Raw genomic sequence first — 21,234 nt, forward strand, 5'->3', positions numbered from 1 at the left:
TACCTCCTTTTTTTCCCTGTCTTGTTGTTGTTGGGCTGCCACACTGTCTGCTTAAAGGCAAATCAGAAAAACATATCTGCAATATGTTGATAGTTGGAAATGTCAGATTATGTCTAATTCACACCCAGGCAGTCTGTCTTTACACGCACAGCGGTATCACGTGGAACTGGTTACTTTTGCCCTGTGGCATGTGGTTCGTTTGTTCTCCTGCATTTAGGTGTGCAGTTTCAAAAGTTTAAAAGCCTCGTAACATAGGTGGGGCCTGCGCTCCTGCGGCGTGGACCTGCGTTATTCACCCGTCTGCGCCGTTTTTTTCCCTTATTTCTTTTTCAAAAAAAAAAAAAAAAGACTTTGTGCATCAGGTGACCGTATATGTTTGTTTTCCTGAAATACTGACTGATGTTATGGGTGTGCCACGTTACACCGAAGAACACAGAGCACTCACAGCAGGCCTGTTACTGTCAGCATGCAGTGCTACGCATAAAACGGTTCCCTCATCAAGTAACAAGGAGCAGGTAGTGAAAAAGCTGCAACATTTGCAAATAAAAAACACACAACCCACCGTGTATATTTTTCTCAGCAGTTACTCATAGATTTGAGTGTCTTCTTGCAAAACGATAACGCAGCTACACCCAGCACTGAGTCAGACGCCATGCATGTATGGAGGACATTTCAGTTCTTATGACACAACGTTCATTGGCGAATTTCACAGGAACACACCCTCAGACAGAGCGTTAGAGGACACCCAGGCCGAGGCCTGCAGCGTGAGCTCAGCCCATCATTTCTGAGACAGTTGCTAAGTGAACACACTTTGCCTGTAGTTACCAAATTTCACACAAACCTGCTCCCAGCGGGATGGGCTCCATAAGCGCTCAGTATTTTTGGGTTAAACCAGTCTGGCTGTGTGGATTAGGTGGCGTCGCTCATGTTTTTCCAGTTTCACTGCATCCTCAGCAGGCCTACCACTGAACATGTGCACGGGTGTGTGTTTAGCACCAGCGTACAGGCTGCAAGTGTATGCCCCCCCCCCCCCCCCCCCCCAAAGCGTATGTGTCATTGTTTGTCTGCGGATCGAAGTCTTTCCTGCAAAGAACGCCGTGCATTTAATGAGACTGACATGTCGTCTTTTTCCAGTCTTGGTTATTCTCGCCCCAACGCATTGCAACACTGCAAAAACAAAGAGCCCCAGTCATGCTGAAGCTCCGACCATCACCGTCCCAAAGTGCTGCCACGAGTTCCTGCAGCACTTTGTCATAGCAACGGTTGCTATGTTTAGGGCTACCTGTATATTTTGGTTGTGAGTGGAGATGTATGACCAAACTGTGTGGTATTCTTTTTTTTTTTTTTTGCGGCATGTCATAGCCTAAGCTGGAGATTCGGAACAGTCACGCTGAGCGGGGGAGGCTAGCGAGCCAAATTAAAGAAGTGTCATTCATACATGCAAATAGTGCATTTTCAGAGCATTCTCAATCGATTAGACATTTAGCAAATACAAGGATTTATCTTTTTTATTTGTGATGAATTTTCAATTTCATTAATGAGGAACGCTTACTTGCATATCTAACAATATATTCTTACCCTCTAGGAATTAAAAAGAAGATATTCCAAAAGATACTTTCCATCGAGATTTAATTATTTTCACACTGCAACCGAGAAATGAAGCAAAGTCTGTAACGCACTGCTTGACAATCAGCAGTTGGGCTGTATTCCTGTTTTCCACTGCAGCTGGTGGACAAGTTAACCATTGGTGTGAAAAAAGTAATCAGTTGTGACGTTGTCAAAGTCCCTGTAACTTATCAACAACTTCTCTTCCTCACCCACAGATCTGCTTGAGCTCCCTCGACTCTGCTATTTGGCAGTTCAGCTCCATTTTGCTCATTTTAAACTGTCATGCATGCATTACGATGGTGGTTTGACGACTACTGGCGCCAGGTCAACACCTACCAACTGTGTCCGACTTCAATAAGGAGTCTATGTCTTTAAGCTCGACTATCAGCTGACCCTGCCACTTTAAGTGATTAAACATGTTCACACTAATGTCCCGTTAACGCGGCAGCGATTTCAAGTGAAAACCACAAAACCTTCAGTGCATTGTGTGCGTCCCTTTATACAACAACCGTGCTCAGAGCAACTGAAAACAACTTTCGGCTCCCAAGGTGGAAAAAGTCGTTCATGAAAACTACGCTGTTCAGTGTTTCTGTCAATGGCGTGTAAACAGACGTTGTGTTCAAAACATTGCCATGTAAATACTAAACTTTTTAGAAAATGCAAAAAACTATGTGTTTTGCCTTGAACCGCTGTCGTGTAAAAGAGGCCTAAATGTTACTTCCACAGGAAACCTTACTGTAGTAGCACACCTAGCAAGCATGCTAATTGTGGCTATGGAGACAAATACAACTATTAATTGAACTTTTCTACAATACTTGCAATTACAGCATCACAATATTTCAGAAATGCGCCTCTGTGATTCCACATTTCCACTACAGCTGTTGAAGAGGCGACCACTGACCCCCTCCCCACCGACCCCCTTTCAATACGGCAATTTTGTTTGATTTCACTTATCTTTGCTTGTGATGTTTCCTGCAAGGCATGTGTCAGATATAGCTGTAAGAAGCTCGACCTACAGTAGTTGTGTGTGTTTGCACATATTTGTATGCACACTTTGTTGTGGACAGGGCCTGTGGGCTCCTGGCTCAGAGATGAAAGCCGTTTCTCATGTGGCTGGTTTAGTGGAGCTCCTGAGTCAGCGCACAGCTACTAATCAGTGTGCCCCCCCCCCCCCCCAGCCTGCCGCCCTGACTCGTATAGACTGACTCGTATACTCACCAGAAGTGAAATAAATGCAATGTATTTTAACATCACAGTCTAAAGTTAGCAGTGACTGAAACTGCGCTGTCAGAGCAGTTTAGGTGAATTGGTGGTGGTGAAGCGAGGAAGAAAACATGTCCGCGTAGCAGTCCAGCAAACTACACAGGCCTTGGTTGTAAAGTGTTTCAGCATGAATATTTTGGAATTGGGACGACAGCTGAACTCCAAGACCAAGCAAGGGTTTAAAGTTATGTCTTCAAAAATCACAACAGTCCGCATCAGATAGCCAGCTAACTATGTTTGATCACCATGATTCTCATATTCCTTTAAACCGGAAGTTGTTTGCAATATGAATATAATATAATCCGAATTATACCGTACATTTTTGTGTTAAGTGTCCAGAGTGTTTTGAGTGGGATTTGTTGACAAGGCTGCATTAGGCACTCAGAATCCATTACAAAACAGACATAGTTCTGCATATCAAATGAAAGGGGGGGAATAAAACAACCATTGGAGGCCAGGAAATCATCTCCAGGCTGTGAATAAAGTCTCCAGGAATGGAGGAGTTCAGTACTGACTGTTAAGTCTAAAGCATCCAAACTATGACCACTGAGGCGCAAGAAAAACATTTTCCTTATTCATTCATTGTACTCCAAATTTTAACTTTTCATATTTAGGGTAATCATAAATCATGTTAGGTTTTTTGTTTTACGAAATCTCATTCAAACTTTTAATCGGGGAAAATTGTGTAATTTAGCATAATGAAGTGAAAACATCCCTGTACTAAGAGTTTATTTTTTTAATATAATTTTTACCCCCCCACTACAATCTTAAAACCTCTTAAAAAGTATGAACAGCAGATGTTTTGACCTGTCCCTGAACGCCTTTAAAAACCGTCTAGAATCACACTTTATACACTTAGAAATGTATTTTCTGTACAAACATCTAAAATCATTATAGATCAAGGGGGGAAAAAAATCTTGATTTCAACCACATTCTGGCAAATGCGCCACTTGACAAATGTAGGTAGCATGTCAGTCCACGGTTGGTGCTGTTGGTTGTTTTTACAATGAAACCACACACACACATGCATGCAGAACGAGGCCCTATAAACATTAACAATGGCGAGTACACAGACATTCGTATGGTCAGATGATGATGTTGGATTGTTATCACCTGGTGACTCTCAACTTTAAAACTGTGGGCGGCTGTAGCTCGGTTGATAGAGCGGGTTGTCTTGCAATCGGAAGGTTGCAGGTTCGATTTCCTATCTGTCCACGGGTCAAAGTGTCCTTGAGCAAGCACTTTGAACACCAAAGTGCGCTAGGTGCACTTCCATCGCCGGTGTGTGAATTTGTGAAAGTGACTAACGAGGTAAAGCACTACGGGGACTACTCATGTGGTGGGAAAGTGCCACATAATTGAAATCCATTTTTCATTTGCCAAGTCCCAGGAGAATATGGACTGGGAGTCATGCCACTCTCGAGGCCGCCATTGTTGTTATATGCCCATTATTTGTGCTTTTAGTGCCTCCAAGCATTGTTGTCGTTAAACGCAACAAGTTTTCAGTTTCGACTAAAGCACAGATCTAGCATAGATCTGATCTTTTGGCTGTCATCTTGCAATTAACAATCCAATGTGGATGCGTATGAGTCTCTGGTCCTACCAGGTCAGTGTGCGGTCTGTCCTTCTCTGTTCTCGACTTTGTATTTGCACTTGGAGTTGTTGTGTTACAAGAGGTTAGGTAATCCATGAAAAACGGAAGCACCGAGGCACAAGAAGACTTCATTTGACGAAACAGTTCAGTTGTGTCCATCCTTGCCCCTCCCTCCCCCTTGTTTGTGATGATTTTTGCAGACCTGCGTTGATGTCCTGGTCAGTCCCATCCCGACCATAATTAATGGTTAATCAGATATAACTTGTGTGTTGAAGTTAATGTCAGGTGTTTCCCTCCCCTGCTCAACGTCATGGAGGATTGCTTGTGTTTTTCTTTGGGCTGTTTTTGGCCTTTGCTCACCCCCCACCCCGATGTGCCCCACCCTGCACGGCGGCCATATAGCGAGGCCAGGCCAGCTGTCAGTAGAGTCAGGAGGGGAGGGCTAGATTGTTGAGCTATGAGTGACCTGTTTGTTTTATATCAGCAGGCATTTCCCTTCGCCGCAGTGGGAGTACGTCCCCCTTTTTTTTGTTTGTGTGTGTGTGTGTGTGTGTGTGTGTGTGTGTGTGTCTCCACACTGGAGGTTCTGTGAAGTCATGGTTTAGATGAGTTTAGCGTGATGTTTGTCTAACGAGGGTTTGCCGAGAGGCCACAGTGTCAGCAGTGTACGGCATCCACAAACAAAAAGATGCCTGTGCAGTAGATGCATATTTTGTTTTGTTCGAGCTGCTGTGTGTAAATGATTTGTGTGTGAACGCCTGCTTGTCTGCATGCCAATAATGCCCCTATTATATATATATATATATGGTAATATATATATATATATATATATATCCAAAAACTTAATAACAAAGTGCTATTACTATATGTAGGTGTTTGGTCAATTATCAGAAAATCATCATTGCAACTGATATTGTGGCCTTAGTGGACTTCCATCCAATCTCTGTCGTCCTCGGCAGGAAGTGGATGAATAGCTTTCCACAAACGAGGGAAATGCTGACTTTTCTCAACCAATGCTGGAACCTGCCATGCTTTGTGAAAAAAAAAAAAGGTTGGCGACCCTCGCAGTTCCCTCCCAGGTCCTTTTCTTTTCTCCCCTCGAACCCCAGCAGGAACCATAACTGCAGGCTTGAACAATAGCCAGCGTTATCGTACGGCCTCTCCGTGTCCGGTGTCATTTGCTATAAAGAGGACCAGGTGGTTGCAAAATACACTTTGATGAAGTCCGTTTAAAGCAGCACAAAGCCAGAGATCGGGGGGAATGTTGAGGTTGTATTTCTCGTGGGTAACCACATGACTAACGCGGGTATGTTTCCATAAGCAAGGGTCAATTCAGGGCTCACTCCCTGCAGTCTGGTTTTATTCAAATCCGCTGCAGGGATCCCGGTGATGTTTCAGATAAAAATGTAAATGGTAGCGAGGCTCTGCACAAGTAGACTGGGGACTTCCTTGACTTGATAATGCAATATGACTTCAACCTCAAAAGTAAACACAGCTCGACGTAAACCCTATTGAGTGATAATCAAACAAGTTCATGTCTGACCAGCAGAATGGGTTTTGTCCTCCACTGTTCCAATTGATTCGCTAAGTTTTCCGTCTGCCTGTAGGAGGGAAGATGCAGCTAGTGTGTGAAAGCCCGTTTCTGATATTGTATGGTTACCGCTGTACTCTTGCTCACAGTTGTCAGTGTTTGTCATAATGTATGTGGACTCCGGTAAAGCCAATGTCACTGTAATCTCCAGAGAAAGTGCTGACCACAAATACAGACTTTTTGATATATAAACATAGGGGAGAGGCTGCTGCAACTGGTTGCACCATCACGTGGTTCTACGCTGTCTTTACCTTTCATTTTTCTCTTTCATAGCATAAAATATCTGATTATTTGTCATTCATTTTCCTGAGTGACGTCCTAATGAGTGTGATTCAGATGCGTCATCCCGGTAAATGATGCTCAAAACAAACATCTAAGGCTCCGTTAACTCGATAAGGTCGAATATGGACTGGGAGTCGTGCCACCCTCGAGGCCGCCATTGTTGTTATTGTCCATCTACTCACGCATGTGCAGAAGAACTATATACTTCGGCCATAGTGCACATGCATTCCGAGCGTTTTCAGAAAGTTGCACCCCCCCCACTTAAACAGACATGGAGTTGGAGCATTTTTGGAAAGTTCCACTTTGGGAGCCATTTTCAGCTCTGTGCACACAACGAAAGTTTTGCAGTTTCACTTGAAAATGTTGTCTAGACGCGGCCTAACGTGCAGAGTATGTGGCCTTTGCTGTGTGAAGTTAGTTGTATTCTAATTGCACAAAGCTGTATTATTTCCGTTGACATTGGCATTGTTGTTTCGAGGCGAGAGGCTCCTGACAGTAAAATGCGGAGGAAAGCTCTGAGCATCCTGATAATGGAAAAAGCCAATTATAGCGAGCACGCTGTTTTCCTGTTCTCTTTATTACCTCAGATCCACTCACTGACACCCTCCACATAATTCTCCCCTCATTGTTTAAGCACTTAATGTGACACATGTCTGAGTTAGCTCTTCTTTCTCTCTGCAGCCAAACCGTTCACCTCCACAGTGAAGCAGATGCGCCTGCACAAAGAAGACTTCGAGATACTGAAGGTGATTGGACGAGGAGCCTTCGGAGAGGTAATTCACCATCTGATGCTTCACACTCCACTTTGCATGCTGGGTATCTCTTTTTTCTTATGGATAACGAAAAAAACTGAAATAATAATTAGTGTTTTGTTGCAGTGTATGTTTATCTTTTTTTGTGTGCACCTCTCAAAATCTGGAACATCTTCCCTGAGGCAGAGATTTTGCAACGTGACGGGAGCTGCTAGTAAAAAAGCCACTCTCTCGCACCATTACAGCACAATACCTGACTTATAAAAGGCGCGAGTGGAGTAGCGTTTGTTCGGGAAGTACTTTCAGCTGCATTCCAGCGGCAGTGCGTAGTATTGGTCGGCCACATGAGCAGGACTCTACATGCAGCTTGAACAAAACTCCCCAAATCTTTCTTCACACTCAACCTGTGGGGAGAAAGTAGATTGAAAGCAGCGGAGAAATCCTCCGAATCTTTTTGTTTGCCCAGTTCTTTCCTCTTTTGTGTGCTTGAAGGGAAGCTGAAACACATTTGTCGCTGGGTTTCAGGTAATGATGTCAAAACTGGGGAATGTTGGAGGGACAGGTACTGCAGTCATCAGCCAGGAGTCTTGCATAATACTACCTTCATGCAGAAACTTCCCCACGTCCAGCAACTGACAGCACTGAGCTGTTTGATGCCTCTTAGAAACGTTTGATTCCATCACATCAAACCATAGCAGCGCATTCTTGATGTTGGGAACTGTCATCATGCATCTGCACAAACAAGTCAGCGAATTCCTTTGGAAACACTCTGATGGGTGGAGCAAGTCTGAGGGAAGTCAAGACAGCGAGAAATTGATGGATAAAGCCAGATTTGTCCACACCTGCCAGCAAGGAGCTGCAGCACAAACACACGTCGTTGCGTGGATACCTACACAAGCGTGGCGTATCAGGACTGATCCTGTATGTAGGTACTCATAGTGCCCGAAAACTTCACATTCGAATCTTGACGGCGCCATACTAAAGCCTTTCAACAAAAGAGCTAATCTTCTAGCCGCCCTGCTCAGAACAACGGCGCATGCGTGGAGATTTTTTAAGATAAACAGTAAAGATGAGGTCAACCGCAAGTTCTACAGTAGGATTCTTCTGATTGGCAGTCCAATCGAGTATTAACAGTTGAAGAGACGATTGATGCTTTACCCTCAGCATTGATGAGGGAAAAGGCTGCTAATGGCAGCGTGTGGAACAATTCACTGCACATCTCTTTGTGAAGCGAAGTCGAGTTGCGCAGAGATTGAGCAAGACGAGAAGACCTCAAACAAAAACGACAGTAGATAATAGGGTCGCATCGATGCTACTTTTTAAAATGATGAGTACAAATATTCACCTTCAGGTACTTGCCACTACCTAGTAACAATACGAATACTTATTAGTTAAAGCCTAAGTCATACTCCATACACACACAATATGCGAAGGCAATTCGCAGTACGTGCAGGGCAGTGCCGGGTGTCTGACTTCTCACCTACACACAGTGCGTAGACAGAGGCGCAAAAGCAAAATTTAGTGGTCAAAAAAGTGGTATCGGTGCATCCTCAATGTGTGCTGGCTTGTGCCACTGCAGGGAGTGCTGGTATGTGCATATGTGTCATGTGACTGCATGTGTGTGTTGCAGGCTTGTGTTCAGTAATGTGGCGCCAACAATAACTATGAATGGTGGGCTTTCACCGAGCCAGGTGTTCTAGAATGAGCCGCGCATGGCAGAAAAATGAAATTAGCTTGGGGAGCCGTTGTGATCGCCAGATGGTGGCGTATGTAGAGCTATGTAGTGTGAAGCTTGTTATAATTTGGGTGTAGTGAACAGTTTTAAAGAAATAAAATGTGTCGTTGTCGAGGCAACATGTGCAGATGCAGCGGCCTGGTGCTCCTCATGTACTGAAAACTTTTTTTATTCCCTGTGCATTTCACTCTTCCATAAAACCCTTTAAATGAGAAAATGCTGCTCAAGATTTGATTGATACTCTCAGTAGCCAAATCCTCTGAATGTTATGGAGCAGAAGTTACAAAATACACACACTTTTTTTATCTTGAGGGTAAACTCAACAGTGAAGTTTTCATCATGGTGACGGTGTGACATATTAGCATAAACAGTGTTTTCTAGTTGTTGTTGTTGTTGTTTTTGCACATTTTTTCTCTGGTCTCACTGACTCATGCATACAGCTCTGCTACTGTGTTGCCTGTGCAGATGAAGTTACACTGCCCCTGTGATTGCAAAGCAGCTCAGTCTATTTATTTATACCCAGAAAGCACAAGAAAATCTTTACTGTGAGCATTCAAACCGCCTCCTTAACCAAGTTCCAACTTGAAAGCGGAGTCATTTGGTGAAAGAGCTGTGTTCACTGGCTTTTTCATTATTTCATGGCGCACTGCAAACAGGAGTACCGGTCATACACGTTGTCATTAAAGTAATCTGGCTATATTGAGCATTGGGTGAAGAGAGGGGGCTGTTGTCTTTACCAGCCGATAATGGGGGGGGGGGGGGGGGGGGGGGGTAGAGCACTAACACGAAGAGAGACAGTTCGGAGTCTCCAATAAGCAGGCATGTGTTTGAATTGTGGGACAATGTTGGAGTGCAGGAAACCCAAACAAATATCTAGTAGAGGATCATAGTAATTGATTTCTTGTTGATTGAGCGAACGGTTCATTGACATACTACACAGGTACTTCATCCAGGCATGTTACACATGTTGCAAATGATCAGTTATCATAAAATTAATTGGTGTATTGTAGAAGAATGATGGCTCTAAAAGTCCAGATTTGGATTTTGTGAAGGCCCCGATTATAATGTGTGTGTGGGATTTGTTTTCTTTTATCAAAAGATTTATATGCAGACCGATCAGAGAGGGATCACTGAATGGAAAGAGATTATGTTTCCAGGCAGTTTCAGATGGGAAGACGGACACAGGAGCGTAAAGAAAAAACTACTTGAGAGCCGGGGAGCAGGATGTTTTGATTTTGTCCTCCCATTGTCAGCAGCAGGCAGAGAAATCGTGCGTGACACCGTGGAGCTCATCTTGATGAATGGAGCAGTGTGCGCTGCTCGTCAGGGCTAACGCTCGGCAAACCGGGGCCAAATGGTGCCAAGCATGGTGCAGTTTGTGGTTAGTACTCGAGATAAACAGTGTACCACGGTAAAATATTTGGCGAACTTAAGAGACTGGAAATAATACCCTATATCATTAGCACTAAGTGTTTTGGTTGTATTGGATCTGAAGTCAAAGAGCCTAAATTAGAAATACACAGTGGACTGTTAATCGTGACTAAATTCACGTTCTCTTCTTCTACCACCAACATTTCTTTCACAGAGCTGAATGAACAGAACTAAACAGTACTGTATTTACTTTGTTTGTGTCATTCAGCAAAGAGAGAGCGGCACAATTACCTGAAGAAGCTCTTTCTGTGCGTCTATGAATGAGGTGTTCCTGTAAGAATAGATTAGAATATGTTCACATACACAATTTTAGAGTTGAAGCAACATCAACTGCCAAACTATAGTACCCAAACACTTCAATACTTGAAATTGTAGTAATGCACCACCTGATTACACACTTTCTGGTGACCCAGTAAAATTTGTTCGTGATGTATTTATTGAATTCTAATAATAAAAAAAAACTTTATTGCAAAACAGTTTTAATCAAAATATCTAAGATAGCAATCACTTTTCATTTACATTGCAAACTTAATGTTTTCATATGTGGACAATATTTCAGTTATTAGATACAGAAAACCGCGTTTGTCGAGGAAAAACAGGCCATCAGTGTATCCAAGGCCAGATGAGTTGATGTTGTGAGGATTTGGACCAGGGGTTTCCAAACTTTGCATTCACAATACCTGTTTTGCCGGCAAAACATTTTTAACATAAAATTTTTTAAATAAGGTAGCTTATATATGCCAAAGCTGTAGCTTATGTCACATCTATGAAATTCATGCTTATGAAATCCTTCCTGACAGCAAAAGGAAGTGTCAAGAGTGTGTAAAGCAAAATATTCATTGTTTCTGGGGTAATTTTTAAGCTGATTGAAGGGTTGGAAACTTAACAATAACCACCTGCAGTGAAAGGTACCATGCCAGTGCCGCCTCGAACTGCAACATGCCTTCGCAGAATTTGTCAGGTGTGTCTTAAAATATATGTAACATGTGAATATTATAAAGAAATACTACAGAGAGGCTGATTGGGACGTATCCTCCTGATGGGGGTGTTGGTTCCCCAGCCTGCTTTACATATTGTGACGTATATTTGGAAAAAATATGTTGTTTGAAGCAAATGGTCATTTCTAGCTTTGTATTGTAATAAAATCTGAATTATTTATATTTACGTATAAAAAGCTATTGTGAACAACCATAATGGTGACAGGTGGCAGATCTAGTGTATGAGACCTGCTCACTGCTTTCAGGCCCCGTTTACACAACGTTTCAACTGAAAACGCATCAATTTCACATTATTGTTTCAGAAAAGTTTTGCGTTGTCACGGCAACACTTTGAAAACCATGTCTGTTTAAACAGAAATGGGCGCATGCACAGTAGCAGCGTTTTTGCCGTCCACACAGAGTCGGAGCATTTTCAAAAAGTTCCACCTTGGGAGCCGTTATCAAAAAGTTCCGTTTTCAGTGACCCCGGGCGCCGCTGTCATGTAAAGGAGCTCCCAAAACGTAACAAAAGTTTTGCGTCTTCACTTGAAAACTTCAAAGTTCAGTCTTCAGTGAATTTGTGCTCCTCACTCTTTTGTATTCAAAAGAACTTCTCCAACAAAGTGTACATTTTCGAAAACCATCATTTGCGAGCTCCACCCAGTGGCTCTGTGTGCAAACTGCAGTGATTCTGCCAACGTCTGTGCGCGCGGGGGAACCAGAACCGAGCTATTTTCGGTCAAGAGTCCTTGTGTCAACAGGGGTGGAGGATCTGAAAGCGTGATTCATTTTATTCCTCCCCTGCAATGAAAATAATTCTGCGGGAGGAGGGATGTGTGGACAAGAGGGCGGCCGATCCCCCTCACGCCCCGTCAGCAGCTAACACGCTAGGCTTTTTAGTTTGGTACCAAGTTTGTCCGTCATATTTGCTGGTGTTTTGAACCACTAGCTGAGCCTGACTCATTTGGTAAATTTGGAAGGTCCTCGTCTTTTGTGTTTGCACAGACAGAAAGTGAATAGTTAAGTGAAACCTGCCTGCAGTAGCGGCAGGCCTGACGGGGGAGGGAGTGGAGGAAGAAAAGACAAAAACAGGCCGGTGTTGCCAGAACCTGTGCCCTCCCCTCTGCCTCCCTGTCTTCCCCTCTCACTGCTCTCCTCCTCTGCTGAGGGATCACTCGGGGAAATCCAAACACTACAGGAATGTTATCATTGTATTGCATTAGCAGCATTCCCCTGCTTAATTTAATAGACTGCAGACCCCTCCATCGCACTGGGTGACTGTGTTTGTTTCACCACTCCTCTGCGTGTTTGTCTTCACTCACATATTACCCTCTCTTCTGTTTTCCCGTGCAGTCCCAACAATCTCTTTTCTTTAACCCAGTTATGGATATTTCTGAGTATTACATCTGCTCTAAATGGCTTTTTAGTAAATGGATCTTTGTGTGTGTGAGCATAGTGGAAGAAAAGAGTGAACCTCAAGTGAGGACAGAGGTTTGCATGAACATGTGCTCTGGCTTGTCAGCTCGCAGCAGTGTGCGTGTGTGTGTGTGTCACAGCAGCTCGCGCCGCTCCTTTTTTGGCCAAATATAAAGCTGGAGCAGAGGAAGTTTGTCAGGGTAGTGTTTAGCAATTATCAGGGAAGGGAAAGCTGGCAGTCCATACGCCTGCCGAGCCTGAAAGAGAGACGGCGCTCGGGAGAGCCCAGCGGTTGATGCTTGTTACTGGCAGATAATTACTTTTGGTAATGAGAAGGAGTTGAATCTCTGTCTTCTTCCATCAGATCTTATTCTTTCTGTTGTAGTCCATTTATCGGGGGCGGTGGCAGTATTTTATACTGAAGGTTTTTGCAGCTCCTGCACCAACTGAACGATACAATCTTCCATTGCCTCACACAAATCGGAGGCGTCTGGTAGACCTCCAATATTCAAATTGCAGCATATTCCATGAACCTCCTGAAGAATTTACCTCCAAAAAAGTAAAATGGAAACACAGCACACACACACACACACACACACTTATGAGCTGCTTGTCGTCTCAGACCAGGTGGGATCACAGCGTTTCTGGGTTAATGATGGCAAACAGGCCAGCATCGAGAGGACATGTTTCAACTCAGTACTTTTTAAACCAGCTTATATTTCTGGTGGTTACTCGTGGACGTCTGATCATAATTCTGATGCAAGTTTCAAAGTTGGGAAAATGTAAATTCTTTGAAGAGCCGGTACAAGCTCAGTATTTGCGCTGGAAATGGCCCATAAGTTTATATCTTTGTATGTGTGTGTGTGCGTGTGTGTGTGTGTTGACCTATGAGGTCAGTACTAAAACTGCCTGGTGGTGTTCATGGTCACGTCCTGTTTCTTGTTTTTCCTTTCGTCCTCATTCTTGGCTCTACTTTATCCCTCTTTACCTTCCACCATCTTTTCTTCTTTTCACTTCTGATTTTTTTTTTCTGTTCCTCCTACCCTTTCCTTCCATTTCATCACACAGCTTCTTCTCGTCATGAAGTTGTTTTATAACATCTGTGACTAACATGAGCCCACAGGACTTTTTTCTTTATATATATCTACATAAAATATCCCTGCAATTACCCCACATGTGGTGTTTTTAAAGCTTTTACATGATTCAGTGATGATTCAGTGGCTGCCGGGAACATCTGACTGTGTTGATTTATTCAATCTCTACATGCACCTTTTGCAGAATCTTTTAGATAAATCTACGACACGCTGGCACTTGTGGAACTGATTGATTGAGTCGCGTGTTTCACAGCGATAAAAGAAGCACTTGATAATGTTATGAAAAAGTAAAAGCTCATGAGTAGTGGCGACGTGCAGGAATCTGTCCTGAATCCTGAGCCGCTTCTTGAATTTTGTGTTTCATTGTTCATGCGTGTTGTTGCTCAAACATTTCATGCTTAGATTGAGTGTTCTAGAATTTCCTTCTAATCTCAACTAATCCTGTGTTGTTGGACTTTTTCTGCTTCAAAACACGTAAAACAAAGTTTAAAGACTCTTCGTTGAGAAATGAGAAAATGCAAACTGTTAATGTTTTGAAATCGTCTTACAGTTTCACTGATTTCCCCTCACAGTTTTGTGAGCTGACGTCTTCTCGTTTTTTTGCAGGTCGCTGTGGTGAAAGTGAAAAACACTGACAAAGTATACGCAATGAAGATCCTCAACAAGTGGGAGATGCTTAAACGAGCCGAGGTGAGCTGCCTTCTTTGGATTTTCACTCTCTTGTCCGGGACGCACCGATAACGCCGTGTACAGATGCCCCCTTGTTTCGCCGGGTTCGGACCTGAGCCACACGGGCTGCCGACGCATGTTTTTCTCATCGACCTCTTCCTGACAGTCTGACATTCCTGTGCGTCCCCCGGGCCTTCAATCTTCATGCCTCATACGTCACCAGCCACAACTGGTCCCCGATGTGTGTGTGTGTGTGTGCGCATAAACCCCCGGACATGGGAAACAATGTCGAGCAGCAGATGTACAGTAGAGCGTCGCTGTAAACACGAACCAGACGGCCTCTCCTCTTTGTACTCCTGCATAGGGTAGTTTTTAAGATCTCTGATCGAGCACTTAGAGGTCAGAGTTTGTTAAAGACGTGACACATTTTTCCATCTGTGCATTCAAATTGTGGAAACTCGGGTTTGATTTTCGGTTTTAGTTTCACTGCATTCTCAGCACACTTTGAGTGTTTTCCTGTCAGACAACGATGAAAACAAACCAGCAATCAATCCTAAATCAGAGATAGATTTATCATTTGCAATATTGGACATTTTGAGAACTGAGACAAATCATCCTAGCAATACTTTACATTTTTTAAAGCCTTTATATTTATTTTTTTTACATTTTGGACTCAAGCTCATGCAGACGTAGTGCATCAATACCTTGAGGCAAAAGAAAGCAACTGCACTATGAAAAGTACTAATAACTGACCTTAAGTGACTGCTTGACTATTGTTTTTCTATTAAGGATGTAGATTAATTAAATGCGTGGCTCTTTCCGTTTATACATGTAGCGTCATTGTTTACTTTTGGTTAATTGGCTGTTTATTACAGCTTTCACTGCTGCTGTGTGTCTGTGAGGCTCAGCCTGAAAGACGCTGTACGCCGAGTAATTTTAGCCTGTTCCATACCAAAGGAAAGCAAACGTGGTGATATATCTCTTAAAAAAACAAAAACAAAACGGTGGTGTAGTAGTTTAGTTAGACTCTATTATTACTGATCTTAGGCCCCGTTTACACATCGTTTTTAACCATGGTCGAAGTAAATAGTTCTTCTGCACAAACGCGAGAAGATGGACAATAACAACAATGGCGGCCTCCCAAGTGTCATGAGACTTGGTGTTTTTATAGTTGAGTCACCATGATAACAATCCAACTTGGTCGCCTGTCCATACGACTGTAACCCCTAACATGTGGATTTAGTACAAAAACAATCAACAGCACTTTTCCGAAGCACAAGCGATGCATGTTCACTTGAAACATTGTCGTGTAAATGGCTCACAGTGTGGCTGCTGCTCCCATCTGTTCATCATAAATGTGCCACCAGCACCAAAAACAAAAAGAAGCAAGAAACGCATTTCTATTGGTTGAAAAGTAATCATGGGCCTACAAAACTCTGTAAATGTGCTGGACACAAGTCAAAGATTAGCAGGGATCTAAATGCTGAAGTCTCCTAATGTCGGGGACCTGTTGAGTTTGTACTTTAGTGTGATTGTGAACTTCCACTGTTTCATGGAGTATAAATTTGTCATTTCTGCTCCAGACGGCATGTTTTCGGGAGGAACGGGACGTGTTGGTGAACGGAGACTGCCAGTGGATCACCACCCTGCACTACGCCTTCCAGGATGACAATAATCTGGTAAGATGGGATCCTCCCTCTCTGAGTGTTTATTAAGTGCCTGTAATAACAAACTGAGCAGGCTGACAGTCTCACCCTTCACTTCTTTTTTAAAATTTTTTTTATTTCAAGCACAGTACCAGTTCGCCACACACTGACTGGCACATTCACCACATCACCGCAAAGCACAACATGACTTAGAATTGTCGGAAGTTGTGCAAAACAACTCAGCTGGCCAAAAAAACTGGGGACACACAAGAATAACTTTAGAGCAAACTGATTGGCCTCTGGTCAAACTCTTTCTTCACTTTGATTGGCTGCTGAAGGCTGCCATTCTTCCTTTAAGCCCACAGTGTGTCCTCTCTGTCTGTTTCTGTGGATGACCCTGAGTTCAGATGCCAGAACTGCTTGTCATTCCACTTCCCACATTTCTCACAACAAATGCTTTACCCCGGACACTCCCCGAAGATTTAAAAATACAGCGCACATTACCGCCCGTCCAGACAGTTATTTTTGGGAAAGTTGGAACAAATTAGGTGCTTGCATAATGATCCTGTGAGAATCGAGGAGGGCGAGCAGAATGAGGCCGTGTGTGTTTTTCATTTTCCGGTTTGGGTTGAGAATATTTCCAAAATAAATGAGCTCACGAGTGGATCATATTTGACCTGCGCGCACACGCTTTGGTACGCATGTGATCTGTAAAGTAATAACAGTTCAACCGTAGTCTTGACTTCAAAAGCGTTTATATTCTTTGGATCTTCCAAGAAAAAACTTTGTATTAAGCAAATTAATCCAGATTGTGTGAGCTCGCCATTCTCAGTCAGCTGACTGTAAAGTTTATTTTTTTTGGGGGGGGGCTGCCCGCAATCAAAGTTCAATCTTCATGTGTCATTTCAAAATAACGGTTTCAACATGAGGTTTTAATCCAAAGGTGTCAAATAAGTAAATTGTTTATAAAACAACCCGTACGTATGGTGTATGAGTTAGGCTTTACGTCATTTAAATAAGTACTTATATTGGCAAGTAGCTAAAGTTAAGCAAAAAGTTAACTAGTTTATTTTGCTGTAATTTTGAGCTGATAAAGTGTGAATCAGAAGTTAAAAAGAACACTACCATCACCCCAAACCACGAGGACATCCTCTCTTTTAAAAATCTGTTGTTAGTGTCTAAAAGATGTTTCACTTTATGTATTGACGTTTCTTCTCGCGTGCCCCTTTGCCCCTCCAGTACCTGGTCATGGACTACTACGTGGGTGGTGACCTGCTCACTCTGCTCAGCAAGTTTGAGGACCGGCTGCCAGAGGAGATGGCCAAGTTCTACCTGGCTGAGATGGTGCTGGCCATCGACTCGGTCCACCAGCTACACTACGCCCACAGGTGAGCAGCAGCAAGTGTGAGCCGGCATGTCAGCGGCTATGAATCAGTCCTCATGGATGTTTAGTGTATAAAGTTACTCAATACTGCTAATTATAGAACATATGAGTTTGGAAGCGATTGTGGAATACTTGATCATCACAGCTGTGTGTTTAAGGGGCAGGAGCGCAGTGCTTTGGAAATGAAGTTTGCAGTTGCAGAAATATTTTTGAGTCCTTGTTTTAATTAGACAGTGTATGATTACTTCCAAGTATACATGCGGCTATAATTAATACGATCATGATCACCATAGCAAATGTCTACATAAAACGACGACATGTCTAGCTGCTCGTTTTGGTTCTCAGAGCTTCATCTTGGCTTTCAGCGCTCGACTCGTCACTGTTTTGGTTCACTCTCGGCACCGAAACATAATCAGAAGGCCATTTTATGGGTTGGTTAGGAGGCAACGAGGGATTGATTGAGGAAAAGCAATACGGAGAAGAAGGGAGGGTGTGAGAGAGAGAGAGAGAGAGAGAGAGAGAGAGAGAGAGATAAACCCAGTGCTGGTTGGTATTTTTATTTTATTTTTTTGGGTGTGCCTTTAGCTGCTCTGATCTCTAATGCACCACTGCACACTGGGAGACAGACATGTATATATAAATGTATAAGTAAAGAAAGGCAGTGGAGGAGACTGCAGAGTGGGCAGCCACTAATTGCATGGTGTTATCTGTGGGGGGGGCTGTCAGTGGGGGTTGGTGATGGAGAAGAATTGCATGAAAAGGGACAGGGAGGAGGGGACGCCACTGTTTCTCTTTAGGTCCCCTCACAGACGCTCTGGGACAGTAATGACGGGGTGTGGGAGGCGTGTGTGGGTGGGGGTGTGGCGGTCTGGGCACCAACCCCCACCTCCCCCACCCCCGTCCTCAGCTGGCTCTCATGGGAGATCTGGACGCTCTGTTTAGTGGTGGCAGGCAGGCCGATCCCCTGAGGGTGTGTCCTGCTGGCTCGTCCTGTCTGATGAGGGTGTGTGCCGTCATGATATACGTGTGTGTTTGGTTTGTTTCTCATTCTCGCAAGTTAGTTTAAGTGCCATTGTATTAAGCCTATAATTTGAAGGCTTCAGTGTGTAGTAAGCAAACAAAAACTCCTTGTTAATGACTCTTTCTTGGCACCAAGCGTACTAAAGTTGGGCTTTTGGGAGTACGACTGGGGCAGGCGGCTTTCTCTCCAGAGACACTTTTCAGGAAAGGTCCTAAGTGTTTTTGTTACTTTTTTCCCCCTTTTAAAGAATTGGTGTTTAATCCCAATCAATAGTTTTTTTCAGAACTGTCACAATAATTATACACTAGTAATAAAAACAAACACACAGTAAAAAAAAACTAATCCACTTTTAAAGAATTTTGTTTTACAGTTTTGACTCTTGTGAGCAGTTTCTAAGTGAAATGAGTCCGAAGTCTATGTTTATGTCGTTTAAAAGCTTTAAATCCATTTGTCTGTAGTCCTTTTTTGGAGCATATTTAAGACCTGTTGAAAAACTGCCCGTCTGTTGTTGGCTTTTGTTCAGACTTAATTAAAACATGCAGATCACTATCTTTTCTATTGTTGGTCCTTGTGCCAATATAATTAAAGCACAAAAAACCCCAAAACAGTTCTGTTGCTTTTTGTACATCAATATTGAGCGATGCCTACGCCGTCTTTTGTTAGCTTTTGTTTGAACCAGATTGATAAATCCTCTTGTTGTCTTTAGCTGGACCCAAATAGACTAGGAGACAACTGTCTTATGTTTTTTTTGGCTCTTTTGGAGACGGATTCAGTAACCTGTCTAGTATTGGCCTTTTGTTGAAGTCTGATTGAAATTAGCAGATAATTATTCAGATTTATAGCGACCTTTAGAACTCGTATTTGGAGCTTTTAACAGAAAATGAAATAATCATAAATGTGATAGACTGAAATTAAAAGTCATCGTTTTGCAGGAGGCCCACTACATGATCAATCAATCAAAACTCTTTCTGAATATATGGCATGAAGACATCGGAGACAAAGCATTTTGGGAAACTGTTTATCTTAGGATTGACTATATTTTCCACAGTTCTCATGCATATTCTTGAAAATATAAAATATAAAAAAATGAAGAAAGTAAACAGTGAAGGGAGATGATCTTTGACCCCCTTTATATTTGCTGAGCCCATTAAAATGAATATTTGAGCTCCTGTTGACACTGATGAAGTTAAAAAGAGGAAGATGAAAGAAAAGAGGAGCAAAGACCCTCGAGGTCAACCTTCTGTCCCCTTCAGCCAAATCCCATGAGAGACAGCGTGTGCAAGTCAGATGCAAAGTGTGTGTGTGTGTGTCCATTTATTCAGTGGTCAGTGATCTGCGTGGTCTCCCACCGGGCCCTGAGAATCCTTTCAATAGGCCAGCTCAGCATGGCTTTGTGCTGCCCAGCTCCACATCTGTCCTTCCTGAGTGTGTGCTGTGTGTCACTGTGAGACTGGGGGATTTTGATGAAAAGAAAAAAGAGGCGGAGCCTGCAGACAGCTGTGTGTGTGTGTGTGTGTGCCCCTTGGAAAAATGTGCTGATCTGTTTAATGGTCAAGACAGTGGAAGACACATACTTGTACACATTAATCATGGATGTTAACATCTGGTAGGAGCCGACTGGCACTGTAGTGATTGTGGTGCTGCTGTGTGTGTGTTTTTTACCTTATTGATTGGAACCTTTGTGTAGTTTTATTATTGATCTGGGCCATGTGTTTCTTCACAGCCCGGAGGTCTAAGAGAGAAAAGGACACACACACATTTATCTCCTCAGATGGCACCAGTGTTTTCAGGTTGCTTGAAGTGGACACAGTGGAAATCCCACAGCAGTGCGCTTCCTCTAAGGAGGGTGTGTGCGTCAGTATGAAGCGATGCCAGAAGTCACACGGGCAGCAGCAGTTCTTTGAGCCATTAGTCAACAATGCCCTGCCAGAGCCATGCAGGCATGCCTTGTCTTTGCAATTTCCAGCGTGGCTGCGGGCCGCATTGTGTGCGCGAGTTAGCGTCCAGATGGCCTCCACAGATGGATGCTGCGGTCTTAGTAGAGATTACCTTCCTCTATTCTCGTCTCCGCGCTGCTCCTTAAGACTGCAGGGAGCCCTGTGACACAGTAGCCCAATTAGCTGTGCTAACACGCCGAGCACCAGCACCAGTCTGGCGTTACCAAGTCTCCAGGGTCTGTAAATGAGTAGTAGGCTGAATGTGAGTCAGTCCTTGCATTCTTGGCCTCTGTGTGTATTGACTTAGAGAGCCTTCATGTGGCTGCCTTGACCACCAGGAAGCTAATCAGAGCCATGAGAGAGACATATGTATAGCAGGCTGATGTAATAATGAGAGTTTTGGATGGGAAGAGTTTGGTAAAGGGGAGTCGGCAGACTACTAAGTGTTTTATAAGTAGCAGGAACCCCAGCCCCCCCATCCCTGACTGCCACCCTGCCGTCAGTCCAACACTCGCACCGAGCAAGACAAGGGGTCAACTCGTGCTGTCTGCTCTTTGGCAGATCACAAGTCTCAGCAGCAGATTAAGGCATTCCAGCAATAGATGCACCTGTGTGTATGTGGACACACCCAAACCCCTCCGATTCACTGCTCTGTCTTTGTGAGGTCGTCTCTGCCTCATGCATTATCTCTCCCATTTCCCCAAAACAGTCACAACTTGGTGTCTAACACTGACCTCTATCGAATGTTTCCCTTCGCAATTAAACCAAATCCATTTTAGCCTTTATATACATGTGACACTGTGTATGGTTTGGAAACGGTTGATTGAACCTTAA

At 43.5% G+C, this 21,234-nt stretch overlaps 1 protein-coding gene across 2 annotated transcripts in view; it reads left to right on the plus strand.

Annotated features, from left to right (window-relative positions):
* Positions 1–21,234, plus strand: part of cdc42bpab (CDC42 binding protein kinase alpha (DMPK-like) b) — a gene marked incomplete at its 5' end in the record, with an annotated part of 79,442 nt that overhangs the window by 25,443 nt on the left and 32,765 nt on the right. For both annotated transcript variants that reach the window (XM_080491479.1, XM_080491480.1), the window contains 4 exons: positions 7,020–7,111; positions 14,350–14,433; positions 15,996–16,091; positions 17,298–17,446. In XM_080491479.1, coding sequence (XP_080347605.1) covers positions 7,020–7,111; positions 14,350–14,433; positions 15,996–16,091; positions 17,298–17,446 — 421 coding nt within the window. The remainder of the gene's footprint in view (positions 1–7,019; positions 7,112–14,349; positions 14,434–15,995; positions 16,092–17,297; positions 17,447–21,234) is intronic.

Source organism: Lipophrys pholis (assembly GCF_963383615.2).
Source record: "Lipophrys pholis genome assembly, chromosome: 21".
Taxonomy (NCBI): domain Eukaryota; kingdom Metazoa; phylum Chordata; class Actinopteri; order Blenniiformes; family Blenniidae; genus Lipophrys; species Lipophrys pholis.